This window comes from Ochotona curzoniae, unplaced genomic scaffold (genome assembly GCF_017591425.1).
Source record: "Ochotona curzoniae isolate NIBS_2020 unplaced genomic scaffold, NIBS_Ocur_1.0 contig_4105, whole genome shotgun sequence".
In the NCBI taxonomy this organism is placed as follows: domain Eukaryota; kingdom Metazoa; phylum Chordata; class Mammalia; order Lagomorpha; family Ochotonidae; genus Ochotona; species Ochotona curzoniae.
In genome coordinates, this window is record NW_024466129.1 from 2,723,032 (window position 1) to 2,742,203 (window position 19,172).

General features: G+C 50.1%; 1 protein-coding gene across 1 annotated transcript in view; it reads left to right on the plus strand.

The window, feature by feature from the left end:
• The first annotated feature begins 3,148 nt into the window (after nt 1-3,148).
• The window catches only part of TNN (tenascin N), a 52,569-nt gene continuing 36,545 nt past the window's right edge, over nt 3,149-19,172 (plus strand). Inside the window, exons 1-6 of the mRNA XM_040984202.1 lie at nt 3,149-3,557; nt 4,962-5,336; nt 5,809-6,072; nt 9,129-9,314; nt 10,311-10,400; nt 18,884-19,147. Of these exons, the coding sequence (XP_040840136.1) occupies nt 3,149-3,557; nt 4,962-5,336; nt 5,809-6,072; nt 9,129-9,314; nt 10,311-10,400; nt 18,884-19,147 (1,588 nt within the window). The remainder of the gene's footprint in view (nt 3,558-4,961; nt 5,337-5,808; nt 6,073-9,128; nt 9,315-10,310; nt 10,401-18,883; nt 19,148-19,172) is intronic.

The following is a 19,172-nucleotide window of genomic DNA, read 5'->3' on the forward strand; positions in this document are numbered from 1 at the left end:
AGAGAGGAAGATCTTCTATCCGATGATTCACTCCCTAAGTGAGTGCAACGGCCAGTGCTGTGCCGATCTGGAGCCAGGAGCCAGGAACTTCCTCCAGGTCTCCCATGCAGGTGCAGGGTCCCAAGGCTGTGGGCTGTCCTCGACTGCTTTCCCAGGCCACAAGCAGGGAGCTGGATGGGAAGTGGAGCTGCTGGAATTAGAATCGGCGCCCATATGGGATCCCGGTGCGTTCAAGGCAAGGACTTTAGCTGCTAGGCCATGCCACTGGGCCTCATATCATGGCTTTTTAATGCTGTACTTACCTCTAATTCATTCAGTTGGTCTCTCATTGCTACATCCCATGACATAAATCTCAGATTCCTAAGCTTGGAGATTGGCTCCGGGGCAGCAGGCATGTGGCTCAGTCTATGGCTGGGCCTGAGTGTCTGGGTTGAGTCTTGACTCCTCCACTGCTTTAGCTTCCTGCTAATGTATCTAGGGAGTCAACAGATGATTGCTCAATTGTTGGGGTCCCTGACACCCACACCCACAACAGACTTGGATTCTGTTCTGGGCTTCTGGCTTGGGCTGGGCCCAACCCTGTCTGTTGCAGGATGAATGGAAGACCTCTCCCCATCTTTCTGTGTGTTTCTCCTGTGGGTCATAGATTTTCTTCTCTCTTGGCTCATGCCTGGTGCTGGAATTGCAGACAAGTACAGGGCAAGATCGGTGTTGAGGTGACTTCTTTTTGCTACTCCTCCCTGACTTGAACAGCTGCTTCAGTTGTCCCTAGCTGCTACCAGGGGTGGAATGAAGGTAGGGAAGATGGCAGAGCTGCTGGTGTATCTCTGATCCTGTGGCAGTTCCCTGTAGTCACCAGGTGCCTAGTGGCAGCAGTGGTCTTCCTAGTTGGTGCATCTTCCTTGTGGGAACCCTGTGTGGGGTCTTCAGGGATTCTGTATTCTAGTGTGGCATCTGTTGCTGTAAGCACAGTTTGCCGCTGAGGGAGCATACGCTTGCAGCTCTGGGAGCCTGCACTACAGCTTTAGCCCAGCCTTACTCTGGGTGCCTCATTTTTGTGGCACCCACTTGGCCTCACCAAACTCCGGGTGCAGGCCTTTCCTGCCATGGCCAAGTAGTTGCTGGGATCTGGTGAGCTCTCCTGTGGTCAGCATCAGTAGTAGCAGGAATTCACAGGAGTGGGAGGGTGAAGGGGTAATAGGAAGGATGCTGCCTGGTGCTGTCCTGCTGAGTTCACAGTGCTGGCACAGCCCTTGGGCGCAACATATGGCATTTTTTCCCCCAAATGATAGAATTGCCTATATATAGCTAACTCTACCAATTTGAAAAAATAAAAAAGAGGCAGCACTGGGTGGAGGCTTTTGGAAGTTTGTGCAAGAGACTGGCCATGTTCTATTGCATAATGCTGGTATGGTTATGTGGGTAAAGCTGTATGATTTATCTGTGTGCTCCTTTCACTCTGGGCATTGGAGAAGAAAATGAAGGAAAGGAAGACATTTTTAGCAATCGACTGAAGGCACAATAAACCTCAAGAGGTTTACTGAGCATTTACATGTGCAGGGCATGATGCCAAGTGCTGGTTACACACCTAAGCAGTGTCACCCCCACTTTGGAAGTAAGGAGGCTGTAAGGATATATTCAAGTCATCGCATGGATCTCGAGTTGCCATAGACCCATTGTCAAGGGACATCTGGGAGGACAGGTTTCTGGGCCTAGCTGTGTGAGCTTAGCTGGGTGTGCCTTTGTCACATAGGTTCCTATGAATAAACGCAAGGCAAAAATGAGGTAACTTGTGATCTGTCTTATCCTGGTTTGTTAGTGGTCAAAGAATGTGCCACACCAGGCAAAGATTCGGGGGACAAGGGAAATGGATTGAGGTTAGGAGTCCTTCTGCCCTTCCATAGTGGTAGAGACCCAAGTCTCCTGTTGGCCAGGGAGGCAGAACCTGACCTCCTGCCTGGCCCAGTCTCCTTGCCTGACTGTGGATCAGGAGTCCCTTTGTACCAAAGGATCTGAGGAGTGACTACGTGCTTTTGTCTTAGGACTAACGAACAACAAGAGAGGCTGATAACCTACAGGGGGACGAGCTATGGACAGGAGTAAGTGTGACAGGAGATGGATCATCAAGACACCAAGAGTGTGGGCTTGGCCAAGCAGCTGGATTTCTCTGCAGAGCAGGAGCTCTGGTTTATAACTGGAGCAAGGCAGGGAGACTGGAGACGAGGCTTCCTGGAGAAGACAACTTCATGAGAAACATTGCTGGTTCTTATATGGGGATTGTGAGCAGGACACTGGCCTTGGAGACTGTGGGTCTGGGGATGGGCCCTCCCTTACTGACGGTGTCGCCCCAAACACCTATGCATGTGCTGGTGGTTGCAATTGCTGGGTCAGTTCTGTGTCCAGCCCTGTCTTCCACTGGAACCAAATGGAGTTGCAGTCTGGCCTGATTCTGCCCAGCACACACTTGGCCCTCGCACAAACCAGTGGGAACTGTAGTCAGGTTGGAGAGACCCATAATAACCCCCATCAGGCCCACCCCCTGCCCTAGTTCCTGTGCTTGCCAGGATGTGCAGCACACTGGTCCATCTGTCCCACATCTCATTCAGCTCTTGTACATGTCAATGGGCATTGAAGCCTAGTTGAACCCAAACGGCTCCACTATGCAGCCCACACACATGCTGGCAGGTGCTGTTCTGTCTAGCCACCCCTGCGCCAGTTCTGGGTAACAAGAAACACTTTGAATGGTGGCATTCACATGTCAATGTTGTTATTTTTAAGGATCAGGATAATACTAGGGTTTATGTGAAGGTTACAGGCCACAAGGATCAGATCCTGACACACAGCAGGCCCTCAACACAGGACATTTGCTCTTCTTAGCGTGCAGGTGAACCTAGAAGCAGAAGTGAAGAGCATTCTAGGTGGTGTGAACAATATAGGCAAACAGGAGGCAGGGATGGTCAACTGTGAGGCAGAAGCAGGACATACTTCCTGAGGATCCAGGTATCAAGCCACACAGGATGTAATCCTCTCAGTATCTCATCTTCCTGTGGTTGTCTAGGGTCCAGCTTCCCCTAAATGGTCCCTGATTTGTCTTGCATTTGTTTGGGATACAGGTCTCCTGGAGCACCTGCTCCCTGTCTCTCCAATGATGGGCTCCCAGAGGATGTTCAGCCTCCCCTTGGGGCTCCTGCTTGGCTCTGTGCTCCTGGCGGCTTCGGCCCCAGCCACACCAGAGCCCCACAGCTGCAGCGGCAAAGAACAGCAGGTGACCCTCAGCCACACCTACAAGATCGACGTGCCCAAGTCAGCCCTGGTCCAGGTGGAGGCTGACCCTCAGCCTCTCAGTGATGAAGGGACTTCCCTGTTGGCCCTGGGGGAGGCTGGGGAGGAACAGAACATCATCTTCAGGCACAATATCCGCCTTCAGACGCCACAGAAGGACTGTGAGTTGGCGGACAGTGTCCAGGACCTCCTGGCCCGGGTGAAGAAGCTGGAGGAGGAGATGGCAGAGATGAAGGAACGGTGCAGTCCCCAGCACTGCTGCCAAGGAGCTTCTGGTGAGTTCCCCACCTGATATTCACTCAGCAAGCATGCAATGAGCACCTGTGTGTGCCAGGCGCTGCAGCAGCTCATGAACAGAGTCTGGAGCATTCGCCCTTCTCACCCTGGGCTTGTCCAGAGGTGGAGTTGGGTATGTTCCTGCTGTGTATCTGTTTATCCAGTAGTCCCAACTCCAGGAGGCTTCTGGAAGCCTGAGCAGTGAGGGACCAGGAACCCATGAGAAGAGCCTGGATTTCGGAGGCCAGCACTTCATGTGGGGCTACTAAGGACTCTAACTTATGGATCCAGAATGTATGCAGAGGGAACAAACAGAGGCTTTGGACAGGGACAGGACTGGGTTTGAATCCCAGTTCTGCTATTTTTGAGATGTGCCCTTGGACCAATCCTATAAGGGGATAATTGTATCAGTTACTGTAGTTCTGGAAACCACACATGGTGTATTTATGGGCTCCTAGCCCACAGTAGATGTTCAGCAAATTACAATCATCTTATAAACAATAAAGCACACAGTTTGATTTTACAAATTATGAGGGTTGCTTTTCTTCATTCTCATCTTTTTGAAAGCATAAGCTGCCCAGGCTGATGGCTGATCCAAATGGCCATGAGTGAAACTTTGGCATGGGTTTTTACACTGGAAGGAATCACAGAGGTTAAGAGTACTTCCTAAAAATGCAGACACAGCTTGGCACCACAGATGCTGCCATCTGTGGAATCGTCCTGGAGGAGGCCTCCACTTTCCCAAGTGTTTTTAGAAAGAAAAACTTTTCCAAGAAGTAAGAGAAAGGGTTGTTCTGGCCTGTGTTCCAGGTAGAAGCCGTTTGCTGTCTTGGGTTCAAGAAGGGAACCTGATCCAATCTCTTCTCCCACATTCGGGCCCACAGCAGAGCTGTGTGTTCTTCAGCTTGGCCTGTTGTTATTGTTATTGCTGTTTGAGATTTATTTATTTTCATTGGAAAGGCAAAGTCGCAGACACGAGGGATAGTGAGAAGGTCTTCCACCTGCTGATTCATTCCCCAGGTGGCCACCGGCAGGGAGCTGGATTGGAAATGGAATATCAGGGACATAAACGGGTGCCCATATGGGATGCCAGCATTGCAGATGGAAGATTAGGTCGCCATTCCCCTGCCCAGGCCTTCCACCAGCATATTTTGCAGACACCTGGCCTTTGTTTCCAGCTCCTGCCAGCCGGGATAAGGCCAACACTCCACCCACCCGGCAAAGGCGCGCTGTTCCTTAGTGTGGCCTGGCCAGCAGTCCACCAGGGTGGAGCTTCTAAGGCCGTTTCATAGAAAAATCAGTAGTAAAGGAAAGGAAAATGGCTTAGATAATGCAACCTGTCGGGTGGAGAAAGGAGGGAACATGTCTGGATCGCTCTCTCTGTGTGGTTTTCTCCCTTCCAGACCTGAGTCGCCATTGCAGCGGCCACGGCACCTTCTCCCTAGAGACCTGCACCTGCCGCTGCGACCAAGGCTGGGAAGGCTCAGACTGTGAGCGGCCTTCCTGCCCCGGAGCGTGCAGCGGCCACGGGCGCTGTGAGGACGGGCGCTGCCTGTGCGATGCGCCCTATGTGGGCGCCGACTGTGCCTACTCCGCCTGCCCCGAGAACTGCAGCGGGCACGGCGTCTGCGTGCAGGGCGTCTGCCAGTGCTACGAGGACTTCACGTCGGAAGACTGCAGCGAGCGGCGCTGTCCTGGCGACTGCAGCGGCCATGGCTTCTGCGACACGGGCGAGTGTTACTGCGAGGAGGGCTTCGTTGGCCCCGACTGCGCGCAGGGTGAGAAGCGCGTCTCCTACCTGTCATCTCTCTGAGATCCTGGTACCCAGTGCCCCAGCAACCGAGCGTCACGTCTAGGGGACTGGCCCCCTAAGCCCGCTCAGAATCTCCTCAAGTGCATGTTAACACAGCCACTGCAGGGCCCCATCCTGTGTCTGAGTCAGCAGGTCTGGGTGGGGGACAGAAGTGTGCTTTTATAATAAGTTCTGCAGTGATGCTTCTGCTGTTGGTTGGGGGCCTGACTTTTGAGGATCATTGGTATTTTTTGGGAGCTAATGGCTGTGTGTGTGTGTGTGGTCAGTTTTTATTCTCAACCAGAGAAGTTTGAGGGGTCAGAGGAGAGTAAGAATGGAGCCTTCCACAGGTCTGCATCCTCTACTCTCGCCATTACAGTGTTCAGTGACACTAGCAGCTCAGTGGATACTCGTCTGATTCCGGCCTCCCTCACCCTCTCCTTCTTGTCCTTCTGTAGTGATTGCCCCCCAGGGCCTGCAGCTACTCAAGAGCACGGAGAGTTCCCTGCTGGTGAGCTGGGAACCCACCAGCCAAGTGGACCACTACCTTCTCAGCTACTATCCCCTGGGAAAGGAGCTCTTGGCGAAGCAGCTCCAAGTGCCCAAGGAGCAGCACAGCTATGAGATTCCTGGTCTGCAGCCCGGAACCAAGTACATCGTCACCCTGCGTAACGTGAAGAAAGATGTGTCCAGCAACCCCCAGCACCTCCTTGCTGCCACAGGTGAGCAGGCAGCCAGGCACCCCATGTCATGTGCTTTCTCCCACATTCCCCAAAAATAATCCTTGCAAAAGTCAGTCTGTTGTCCCGCTTTGGGGGTTTGCAAATGTACAACTGCTGCAGTCCCAGGTTCTGGGGAGAAGTGCTTCTCCTCTCTCCTCCCCAGCTCCCTGACGTTGCCTGCTGGGTTGGGTTACAAGGATTCTTTCTGTCTCTGAGGTTAGGAAGGCCTCATTGCTTGCACTTACACTCAAGCAGCCACAGGGGACACTGGCATCTCCAGCTCCTCCCTGAACTTCTGAGGCCATTCAGCAGCAGATTTTAATCAAGAGGGGTGTGTGTGTGTGTGTGTGTGTGTGTGCTGCAGCTAGCTGGATCACTCTTATTTCGATAGGAATGACACAAATCGAATAATCAAAGAAAGTTTAGTGAGAAGGTTGTTAACAACAATGTGGGTTTGCCTGCTGGGACACTCTGCAACTGACTTCAGTAGAGACCCACACTAGCTTGAAGAGGGGTCCAGGATGGATGCTGATACTGGACTCAGAGAAGGCTGCAGGAATACATTGCCCAATGGGATGTTTTTGTTAGAGGCATGCAGATTTCACAATGCCCCTTGGGAGAATGCCGTCCTAGCTTCTGAACTGCTGGTGGCTGAGTCAGAACATGGCCGGGGACCCTGGCTGGCTCTGCTCCCAAACGTCATAGTCTGAGATATGGAGCAGAGCAGGGGGTGACGGAGGTTGCATGTGGAGAGGTTCTCCTGTATGCTACAAGGTGCTTGATGGAGAGGGTCTCCTGTACGCTACAAGGTGCTCAGTAGGACAAACATCACTACTTCCTCTTCAGAAAGGCTTGTTTGCTCATGGAAGCAGCTTGGGTCTGAATGGGTCTGGATAAACCTGATTCAGTGATCCATTCCCTTACTCAACGTATTTTGATTGACACCTGATGTGTGTCTGGCACAGCACTGAATGATGATGACAATTTGCTGCCATGTCACCATGTCATTTTGCCCTGGGCCCCTTGGGAAAGGTTCGGGGAGATCCAATGGATGGGCCTTTGGAATACATTGTCTTTGCAGGAAGATCAGCTCTCTCTCTCTCTCTCTCTCTCTCTCTCTCTCTCTCGGTGGTAGAAATGAGTACTGGAAATGGTCATGGGAGACTTGGCATCTTGGAATTATTGACTTTGTCAGTGTCCTTCAGCCTAAGAATGCCTTAGGAATGGCCCATGTCAGGTTTGTGGATTATTTAGCATGCCAGAACCCATACCATTGTGTGCCATGATGTGTCTAGTGAGAGGATGCCAGAGGGACTGGCTAGAGAATTTGGGACAATTTAGGGATGGTTTCAGGGGCAGGAGTTTGCTGGGGCTTGGACGCTGTCACAAAGCAGGAGTAGCTTTGTGATTGGTTGCCTGGTGATTTTTGGCTAGAATGAGGGTGAGCAAGAGGGGGCTCATCAGTTGGTGGGGAATGTTCAGTCCTCCCCGTGGCTTGGATGATGGTCCCCATGCTTTGGTCTGTATTCAGACATGGTCACAGAGAACTCTTATGTGTCTCTTGAGTTTCTGCGGTCAGAGTGGCTCACGGTGTTGACACTCTGTGAAATGCTTTCTATTCAACTGGAAGACATCAAGCCAGAGAGCTTGGCTGCTCCCGACTGGCCAGAGGTCCGTTTCTTGCTCTCCCTTTTGCCTGTGGCTGCTGGTGCCTACAGAGGGAATCAAGGCCAGTCTGCCAGGGGAGGACAGGGACATCTGTCTGAAAGTCCTAGCAACACTGTGGCATCTTGCTTTAGAGATGTACGAAATCCCACAAGTGTGAGGTTCCTCCTTGTCTCTGATTCCAGTAAAATCCATTCTTATATGCTCCCGATACTGAGAGACAATTATCTCTGTCATTATCCTGAACATTCTCAGTTCTTTAAAAGAATTCCCAATTCTTTAAAACCATATAAGCCCTCTTCTATATCCTAAGGTCACTTTCATTACCTGTTGACCTGTCCCCCAGGGATTCCCATTTTTGAAGAGAATCTAGAAGCAGAACCTAGGCACTGGCAGGTGGGTGCAAGCCAGCAGCAAAGTGTCTGTGGGCTGCTTTATCTGCTACAGATTAATGCAGGGGAGAGGGACCACCGGGCCGCTGAGCTCACAGCATCAGCATGTGTAAATTACTTGTCCCACATTTGCGACAAGTGCTGATCCCATCTGGAGCTGGAGGGTGTGAACAAGGAAGGGGTGAGGCGGAGAACCTGGGGCACTTGTCATTATTGTGTGAAACTGGAAGCCTGGCATCCAGCTTCTGTATTCAGAGTGCTTCCCAAAGATCCCAATCCTAGCATTTTCCTCTGGCATCCCTGCCCCCAGTTTCTTCCTCATTGTACTGTCACATCTCCTTTTTCTGAAGAAAGGTGATTGTTTCGCTGCTGATACGTTATTGGGAATAAGTGCACGCAGTGACTGCTTCCTCACAGAGATCCGGCAGCAGGAGACCCTCAGGTGCCTGGTGACGTCCTGAGATTGCACAGAAGGAGCAGCATAGAAGGATACTTGGAAGGACCTGGTTCATGGTTAAGATCCACCTACTTTAGAGCTCTGCTTTGAGCGAATACTTGGGGGACAACTTGAGAATCAGGGACTGGAAGGTGGGGGCTGGAGGAGAGAGCTGGTTGTACTATTACTGTTCCACTCCAGCAAACTGTAAATGCAGTTCCCAGCTTCACATGAAAGGGCCTAGGCCTCTTCTCCTAAGGTTGTCGGGGACCCTGGAGCTCAAAGGAGGAGTGTCTAGCTCAGTCCTAACTGACTGGTGTGCCCCACTGGCCCGAGCTGACTCAGTGTGGACAGGGAGGGCAGCGTGGCACCCAGCAGGAAGGGAGAACAGAGACTTTCCCAGTATGGCCTCCATGGAAAATTGAAAGCCGACGGCACGGGCGCCAGAGGAGTAGCTCTGAGAGCGGCAAGGACCGAGGCAGCTTGCAGCCAACGGCCTGTGACTGACCTGCGGGCCCCCTGCTCTTCACCATTCCGTTTTTCCCTTTCTGTCCCCGTCCCAGATCCTGCTGTGCTTGGCACTGCTTGGGTCACAGAAGAGACAGAGACCTCACTGGACGTGGAGTGGGAGAACCCGTTGACTGAGGTGGACTACTACAAGCTGCAGTACGGCCCCTTGACAGGGCACGAGGTGGATGAGGTCACCGTGCCCAAGAGCAGTGAGCCCAAGAGCCGATATGACATCACCGGTAAGGGCTGCCAAGGGGCTGGGAGACGCCTGCCGGGAATGCTGGGTGGGGACAGTGTGCCTCAGAGTCCTGGGGCTTCAGACATTGACCCCTGAAACTCGCAGACCTGAGCCAGCTCTGGAGGCCTGCAGACTGTGTCAGATCTAGAGCTGGAATCCCAGGGTGCCTTGGTAACAATAGATGACCATGTGCGATGTTCTGCCAGGTCCGCTAGTCGGTAGAAGACCCTGTGGGGGCCTTCGGAAGGACTGAATGGTATTCAGACATTGCTCTAGGATGAATTGTGTGTGTGCGTGTGGTGGGGATAGGTGTGTGGTGCTGGGGAGGTATACTGAGATTGGTTTGTTGTGTTAGGAGGCCTGGGGGCTCCCGGTCCCAGATGGCTAAACTAATGCTGTTGAGGCTGAAGAAACAGGCATGTGGACATGGACCAAGTTTTTCAGAGTTTAATAAAAGTTACACTCAATTGTGAATGCCTAACTAGGTATTGGACCGTGGGAAGAGGCCTGAGCAGGTTGCCTCCTCTGGACCCGGGTCCTGTGGTCCCACAGCCCGCATTGAGACATGGAGAGCGAGGTGGGGTTCTGTTTCTGGGCACCGGACAATGAGAACATGGTCCTCGTTTGTATTTGCCTGCGTTTGCCACTGGGGACAGGAGCAACAACCATTCAAACTGCTTCTACAGAGGAAGAAGTTTAAGGGATGTGGAGAAGGAAAAAAAAAATCTTGGAAAGAAATTTTTAAGGGAAAAGGACTGTTAGGGGCAGGAAGACATTGGGGGGCATAAATAAAGTCAGGAGACAAACATTAGGTACCCCAACAAAGGATGGGAGCTTTTTAGATACCACCTCGCATGCTCAGGCCCTTCCTCCCGATTAACCAGCCGCCTACCCAGTGTCTTGTGTTCCGTGGGTCCCTGGAGGCCTCCCGCGGGGAGCAGCAGGGCATCAGGGCTCAGAGCCTGACCTCTCATCCAGCTTTGATGCCTGCCTGCAGGTCTGCAGCCTGGGACAGAGTATAAGATTACAGTGATTCCTGTGAGAGGCGACCTGGAGGGCAAGCCCATTCTCCTGAGCGGCAGGACAGGTAAGAACTACCTGCAGGTGCGGGGGACTCAGCCCGTTTGCATGAGCACCTTTCCCACGGCTGACTCCTCTCGGGATAAAAATGTCAGGGATCGGCACACAGAGATTCCATCCCTTCATGTCGGAGGAACGGTTTGGGGGCGGGGGCAGGGAAGCAGGAGCTTCCAGGTGCCCGTCTCTGAACACGGCTCCGTTTCAGACTTTGGCGGCCGCTGAGTCAAGCAAAGGCCGTCTCTGTCTCCTTCCTGTTGCACTGCCAGGTTGTTAGGACATGCACTAGCTCGGACCCGGGCGCCCTCAGGTCCATATCATCCACACACGGGGAGTCTATGCTCTTCTCTGGCCACATCTGTGCTTTCCTCATGAACACAGCCAGGCAGTCAAAGGATATTAAAGACCTCATCCAGAGGAATGGTATTTTAAGTATTTATTTATTGAGAAAATATGCAATGACAAAACATTGTGAATCAGTAGTTTCTGACAGCAAATTGTGATTTATTAATAACAGAATTAAAAAATATTGTGGGCACATATTCAGGATCTCTTATGAACATTTGACATTTTAATAGTGGCCCGCTTGACCCACGTTGGGAACCCGAAGTGTAAAACCTAGCGCCTGTGGTGGACACTCATGCTGGGGACTGCAAAAAAGGGGCCTTGGCTGTTTGAGCCTTGTTCGAAAAGATTGTTCATGCTTTCCTACTCAGTTGTGCAGGCGACGGATCGGGGTGCTGGGGATAATGGGGTGGTGGCATGAGAGTTTAGTTCACTATTCCAACTGCTTAGGACTGCACCAACTGCATTCTGGTGCAAGAAGGTTGTTACTGGGCAATTACAAAGGGCAAAGTATGGTTCCACGTGTAAATGAAGTACCACAGACTGTAGCCTGGCCAAACATGAGACTGGTGAAACGCATTAGTCTGCCTCCGCTTCCCCCGTCTTTCTCTGCAGCTGGAAACTGAGTTTACTGTGTGTGAGGCATCGTAGGCGCTAAGCACTTTTCATGTATTCTTGACTGAGTTCTCCCAGCTGCCCCACGACACGGGTCCTTTTATATTGCTATGGCAACTACAGGATAGCTGAGAGACTCAGAATCATCTGGGAAGGAAGTGACTGAGTTCTTTCAGGACGCACAAGACGTCTGCTTTTCCGCTCTTGTAAGAGATAAGCGCTTTCTCTTCTACAGTCTATGCCACAAAGAACCTTTGCTCTCTGATCGCCGAATGCATGGGGAGTTTCTCCCCATGTCTCTCCATTGGAGTGTCCCAAGGTTCAATCCCACGTCACTCCATGGGTGCGTCCTCAGGTTCAGTTCTGGTTAGATATGATCTACCCGAAAAAAAAAATAGTGTGTGGTTCCACAGGGAGTGTCGCTCCCTTTGGACCTTCTTTGCTTCAGATGCCAGTGCTAAGCCCTAGGTTGGCACCTGTGCTTCTGATGAACCAGTTGCAGATGGGAAGTTTCTCGGATTTCCTTCCTGGCTCTATTTTGAGTACCTCACGCAGTGCAGAGGAACATTCTGCTGTGTTTACCCTTTATGAGAGGTCTTCACAGAGTTTGTGGAAAATATATATTGTGAACAAACTATGTGTCGACTTCTTTTGAGCCCAAACTTAATTTCATATAAAATTATGTATTTGAGTTTTTGGAAAGAGAGACCAAGAAAGAGACAGGCATACCAAGGCCTACCACCTGTTGGCTCGCTTTCCCAGCTGTGACAGCTGGGCTTGGGCAGGGCCGGGCTAGGGATTCAATGAGAGCCTCTCACATGAGTGTCAGGAAGCCAAGCACTGAGTCATCAACTGCTCCTGCTGTGCGAAGCTGGGCTCAGGAGCAGAGCCAAGACAGGGACACAGGCCCTCTGAAATGGGGTGTGGATGTCCCAGGCTACCAGTACCCCAATTGCTGCAACAAGCACATGGCACACGTGGAGGGCACTGAGCTTGCATGCCCTCTCTTCTGAATGTACCACCCAGCAGGAATCTCAACATGCCCATCTCTGAACACTGCTCCTTTAAAAAAAGTCCTGTTTATTTCATTTGGATAAAAAATTATTATGTATTTGTCTTAAATTTTGTGGAATGCAGAGTAAGAGAGAGAGCGCGCACTTCCATCCATTGGCTCTCTCCTTAAAAGCCTGTAATGGTCAGACTGAGACAGGCTGAAGTCATGAAGTTGGACCTCTTACTCAGGCCTATGGGTAGCAGGGTCCCAATTACCTGAGCCTTCATCCGCCTCCTTTTAGCAGGAAGCTGGGTTGAAGCGCACCAGGATCCAAAGCCAGGGATTCTGATGGGGGATCAATGTGTTAATCACTGAGCTAAATGCGTAACTGGAACACTGTCTGATTCTTCCCGGGGCTCTCACTGTGTGGACTTAGGAAATCATCAGCCCCGGGTGATTCCATCAGCCTGTGTCACGCTTGGCTCCTCTGGCAACCAGCCCTCCATCCTGAAGTTAGCCAGGAACCCTGAGCCATACAAAAAGAGCCTTTTGACTTCGCGGAGGTTAAGGGTTTTAGGAGCTATGTGCCAGGAAGCTGGTACTGAAACCACAAATATTGTCTTATTATACATTATACTATCACACACCTCCCAGACTGCTGGCTCGTGGTTTCCAGTTCATTTTCAGGCTGTTGACTTTCTAAGAAGTGTCTGCAACTCCTCAGTGCCTGACGAGAAGGTATACAGTCAGCCCGCTGGACCCACTGCTCCCACCTCTGCTAATTTGAAAAAATGTACAGAAACATGGACAGATGGTGCTTGTCCTTTTCTTAACAAAGAGGTACAGCAAACAATAGCTATTTGTATGGAATTTACATTGATTAGGTATTATAAGTAATACAGAGAAAATAGAATATACAGAAGGACATGTGTGGATTATATGAGTTCCATTCTACCTTAGGTTAGGACTTGCGTGTCCTTGATTTGGTATGCCTAGGGGTGCTGCACCAACCCACCGTGGGTGCTGAGGCAAAGCTTTAGCCTCAGTGGGCCTATCCAACCTGAGCTGCTTTTCACCTCACTTCTCCACAGCAGACTTTCCAATAATGAGACTGTTTTCTGGGGTTTCCCGAAATGGAAATTTTATTGATTCCCGTTGGGTTTGTGGTAGTGTGACCCTTGCCTAGAAAAAGCCTTGGCTAATATCTCTAGCTATTGACTAATTCAATTCAGCAAACACTTATTACAGGGTACAGTTGCACAAAAGAGACATTGGCCTTTAGGGACTCTGAAGATGGGCGGGCATGGTCTCCGTCCTTCAGTGGTTTCACAGTATTTATGGCATCCGGGTGTATAGGCTCAGATCTTAGCTTCTCCACTGGGGCCTTCCATAACCGCATTAAATGTTAGCCATCATTGCCTCAGAGTTCTTGGAGCATTTAATCACTTATGGCCTTGAACTTCTAGTAAAACTTTCAAGTGTATTATCTCATCTGGAAATGTTAACTCTCAAGAAGTAGTGCTTTTATTGTTAATTATATCCTAAAACCAAGATGGCATATTTTTTATTGAATTGCATATAAATTTGTGTCATATGTTCCACTCACAATGAAGAAAAAAAAGGAGAAAGACTGTGATTTCTAAGGTCAGAAAACACTCTCAAACAAGGCTAGACTGCTAATTAAAAAAAGCTGTGTCTGCTTTCTCCAACATTTTGCATTCTGTGAGGTGGAAAACATTGGAATTTAAGAACAGCACAGCACGAGCATACCACACTTTGGGTCTTTTCCACGCCGCCACAAGAGGGCAGGAGTCAGCTGGAAATCCGCACCCTGGTCACAGGCTCAGACTGGACCTTGGTCCTTTCTAAGTGCAGCAAGCACAGGCGAGGCCGGAGACGCCATGGTCTTCAGTGGGAAGAGCCCCTGGGTTTCTTCTTACGTCCTCACAACCACACTTCCTACTTCACAAGAAGTTCGGAAATATTCCATGCGTTATAATTTTCATGCTATAGATGAGAAAATGGAAGGCTACAAAGCTTAAGAGACTCAGGGTAAACTACTGAAGAGCTGGAACTGCCATTGGGTCCCAGGGTCATTTGGGACCAAAGTTAATGCCCTGTTCTGGAAGTACGTTGTATGATACTAAGCTGAGAGGGGTTGGTCTCTCTTACACATTCTGTGTAAGTGGCGCCTTTTGAGTAACTTTCCTGTTACCTTGGAATGACAATAGAGGAGGCCTATGAAATTGAGGACATCGGACACAGAGAAACTATGGCCCAAAGGCACCTCTTTGGTGAGCCCACTTTGAAACCAGTGGCAGTGGCCCTGGCCCCAGCTCTGCCCCCAAGTTCATGTCCCTGTAGGTTTTTCTCCTGTATCAACTGGGTGGCCGTTATGGGTGGAGAAATCTGTTCCTACTGCCTGTGGCCACGAGCTGCAGTGGGCACTTGCTGTCGGGTGTTGCAGCTGAGCCTGATGGCAACCACGCCCCACCTAATCCTCCGGGGAATCCTGTGACAAAGTGGAGGAAACTCCCATGGTGTGAGCAGAGCTTCCTATTAATCTCTTCTTTATGTTCAGAAGAGATTTGACGGGGGCTCCTGTTTAACGCAAGCCTTCTAAGGTGCGTCTCACCCATCAAGCTTTACCAGCAGCAGGTGGGGAATTGCGGCCCGCAGAGGAAGCGGAGTTCAGGGTGCAGACCTTGTTTTGTAGTTGAGGCCACAGCTGCGACTCATCTATGCTTTGGCCGCCTGCTGCAGCTACTGAAAGGCTTATTAATTGAATGGAAAAAAAACCTGCCTCTTGGTCCCCGTGTCCCTTCTTGGCAGAGGGAGGCTTTGGTCTTGCAAAGCTGGCCTCTCCAGCACTATGTTCCCAGCCCTGAGGCTCTGCTCTCATTTTTCTATTTTGGCATCTGTCTTCCATCCTAAGAGCCTTGAATGGGTCTCAGAAGCGCCCCCTTGTGGTTTCATTTATTATTGTCAGGGAATTGAGAGAAGGAGAAAGGCTTCCAAGAGCTGTCAACTCTGGGTGGCCTCGCCTCCCACGGACTCTGCGAACCTGGAGAAGCCCCATCTCCTTTCTGAGCTTAACCATCCAGGTCTCCTATAACCCAGCCACGATAGGATTCCCTTTTCCCTTTCTTATTGCTCAGAGCCAAGGCAGCCTTTTGCAGGTTCAGCTCCATCCTTAAGTGTTCTGGAACTGCTGGGGAACGGAACTGCAAGAATAGTTGCGGTTTTGTCCATGAACTCATGTGGATGTCATGGAGCTCTCAGCACACACAGGCAGCACCAGCTCTGCTTGTTTAAAATACTTGTTTATTTATTTTTATTTGCCTGAAAGGGAGAGGGAGATAAGAGACTGATTTTCTATATATCAGTTCATCCCAGGGATGCCCACAAAAGCCAGGGTTGGGCCATGATGAAGGCAGTAACCCAGAGCCCCATCTGGGTCTGTGGGTGGCAGGGGCCTACATGTTTGAGTTGCCCTGTGCTGACTTCCTGGATGCATTAGTGGGGAGCTCTTTGGGAGACGAGCAGCTGGGGCTTGGCACTCTAATAGAGGATGCCAGGGTCTCAAACAGTGGTTTATCCCACTGTGTCACAGTGTCAGCCCCTCAACATCTTTTTTTTTTAAGATTTATTTATTTATTGGAAAGTCAAGATACACAGAGAGGAGGAGAGACAGAGAGGAAGATCTTCCGTCTGATGATTCACTCCCCAAGTGAGCGCAACGGCCGATGCTATGCCGAGCCGAAGCCAGGATCCAGGAACTTCTTCCAGGTATCCCACACAGGTGCAGGGTCCCAAAGCTTTGGGCTATCCTTGACTGCTTTCCCAGGCCACAAGCAGGGAGCTGGATGGGAAGTGGAGCTGCTGGGATTAGAACCGGCGCCCATATGGGATCCCGACGCTTTAAAGATGAGGACTTTAGCTGCTAGGCCACGCCGCCGGGCCCTCAACATCTTTTTTTGACAACACGATTCTATCCATGACGTGGGTGATCCCACAGCTTTAGGCAAGAACTCAACAGGTGTTTGTGAGACGAACCAGTGACCGCCATCTGCTGGCTCAGTGAACTCTGGAACTTTATCTGACCTCTTTGACTAACATATAGCGGATACCTTAAAAATGACAACCTGATAGTCCTTATTAAAGTTGCAAGCTTGTACATAGGAGATCTGACGAATGCCTTGTGTTGTGACTGTGAGATTTGATAAATTAACTTACAGAGAACACCTGACAGTATGTGTTCAGTAAGCGGCAGTTCATGTACTAAGTAGGATGTACTCTGGCCCTGGTGATGGAATATGCATGCTGCACCCGAGCAAGGTGCGTTGCAGCTGACAGTAGAGAATGAGACTCCGTGAAGCTGTGACTTCTCTTTGGAGAACTCTGGATGAAGAGAACAAGAGACACATGGGGAAGAATGGTGAATGTCTAGGAAATCTTCACCCAAAGCGCGCCATCTGTGTGTGGGTGGGTCTGGGGGCACCCTGCTTAATCTATGCTGTGCCCTCATTGCTGACCTTGGTAGAGGTACCCAGATGGTCTTTGCTTGTGTCTTCTCAAAAGATAAGATATTGGAAAGGAAGATTGGCATGCGGGGCCACAGACCAGGTAAAGAATAGGATTTGCAACATGAAAACAAAGCAAGGACAGATGTTGGGTGCAGTAAATGCATTATACATGCAAAGAAATGGGGACAGATGTGGTTCGCCATGGATGGCCTCAGCTTTTGGAGTGCACAGGTACTATTTGGAAAGCTTTATTTCTTTAAAATGTGAGGTCACTTCCAAAAGTTCATGGAACATGGAATTAGAAGCTAAATTTGTTTTTATGTAAAATAGTTTGAAATCCATGCATATGAGAGGCCTTTAAAAAGTTTGTGAAAGATCACATTATGAACATCTTTGTATGAATTTAGAACTTTTGCATGAAAACAAGCATACGCTTTCATTCGTTTTCTGTGAGCTCTTTGAAATACTCTTTGAAGAGGCACGTGGGCTCATCTGAGACCTCCTGAAGTGGGATCTGGTGGAATCATACAAAGTACCTAGGATTGACAAAGGTTAAACTCTGGGGTCAGCAGGGACAGGAACTCAGGGGTCATAACAGACAGGAACTCAGGGGTCAGCAGGGACAGGAACGGAACAAATGCAGGATTTCTGAGACCTTCCGGATGTGCGATTGGGAAGCATACCATCTGGGATAGCGTAACAAGTTGGCATGGATTTCTTTTTTTGTCTTTCCTTCCTTTTTCTTCTCTCTCTCTCTCTCTCTCTTTTCTTTCCTTTATTCCCTGGAGAGAGAGACAGAGAGAGAGAGAGAGAGAGAGAGAGAGAGAGAGAGAGAGAGAGAGAGAATCCACCTGTTGATTGATTCCACAAATGGTCACAGGGATGGGGCTATGCCAGGCTTAAACCTGGAGCCAGGAGTTTCCTCCAGGTCTTCCATATAGCTGCGTGGGCCTAAGCACCTGAGCCATTTTTTGCTGTTTTCTCAGGCTTATTAGCATGCAACTGAATGGAAATGGAACATCTAGATCTCCAGCTGGTATCCATGTGGGATACTGGCGGTGCAGGAGGCTGCCCAAGCCACTCTGCCACCACGCTGTCCTCGGTGGGGATCTCTGATTCATGAATCATTGATGCCACTGAGTGCCATTACATTCACTGGTACATAATGAATGTTTAATGTGTTGTTGTGAGATACATGAACTGAATTTAGAGTGTTTTTATTTGAAAAGGGCAAGAAAGGGGAATACCTAGAAGTGCCAGATCTAGGAATCACAATTTGGAAAGAATGGATAGAAGGATAGAAGAGGTGAGGTTTTTTTTTTTTTTTTTTTTTTTTTTTGTTGCTGTTGTTTTGTTTTTAAAGAACTAGAAAGTGGGAAGGAAGGATATAAGTCTTTTTAAAAAATTATTTCTTTGGAGGGCGGCTTGAAAGAGGAGATACAGCAAGTGAGATCTGCCACCCCCAGCCCCTCCCCACAGGGCTGTGATGGCCAGAGCTGGGCCAAGCCATGGTCAGGAGCAGTGAGCTCACTCAGGTCTCCCATGCAGGGAGACATACGCACCTGCTCCATCTGCCGCCACCTTCCCAGGTACAGTATCAGGGAGACAAACTGGAAGCAAAGCAGCTGGAACTCAAGATCACACTCTGATATAGGAGGCTGGTGTAATAGGTGGTAACCGCTTTTCATTGATGACGTCCAAGATGGTCTCCTGGGAGAGCAACTAGATGGATTCTGTATGTAGACCTAGGCTAAGCACATTTGAAGGAGATACACTTTGAGTAGCTATACCTGAGGGAGTTGGTTCTAACATGTTCAGTGAAAATGGATGGATTTCTTCTTTTGTGTCAGACAGCCCTTTCTCAGTTTGGGGGTCCACCTGTCATGGATGATGGAATGTCTCTTTTACCCAACTGTTGAGTGAGATCACTCTGATGAAACAGACCTTTTAGCATCTGTGACCCTGACCCGCCCATTGGTTTCCTTAATCTTTCTGTCTTGTGTTTTTGTGAAGAAATTGATGGTCCAACCAATGTGGTCACTGACAGAGTGACGGAGGACACGGCAGCTGTCTCCTGGGACCCCGTGAAGGCCGACATAGACAAGTACATGGTGCGCTATGTCTCCCCTGAAGGGGAGAGCAAGGAGACGGCCGTACCCAAGGACCAGAGCAGCACCGTTCTGCAGGGCCTGAAGCCGGGAGAGCAGTACAAAATCTACGTATGGGCTGAGAAGGGCAGCCAAGGGAGCAGGAAAGCCGACACCAAGGCCTTAACAGGTGAGAAGCCCAGGAGCAAGTGGGA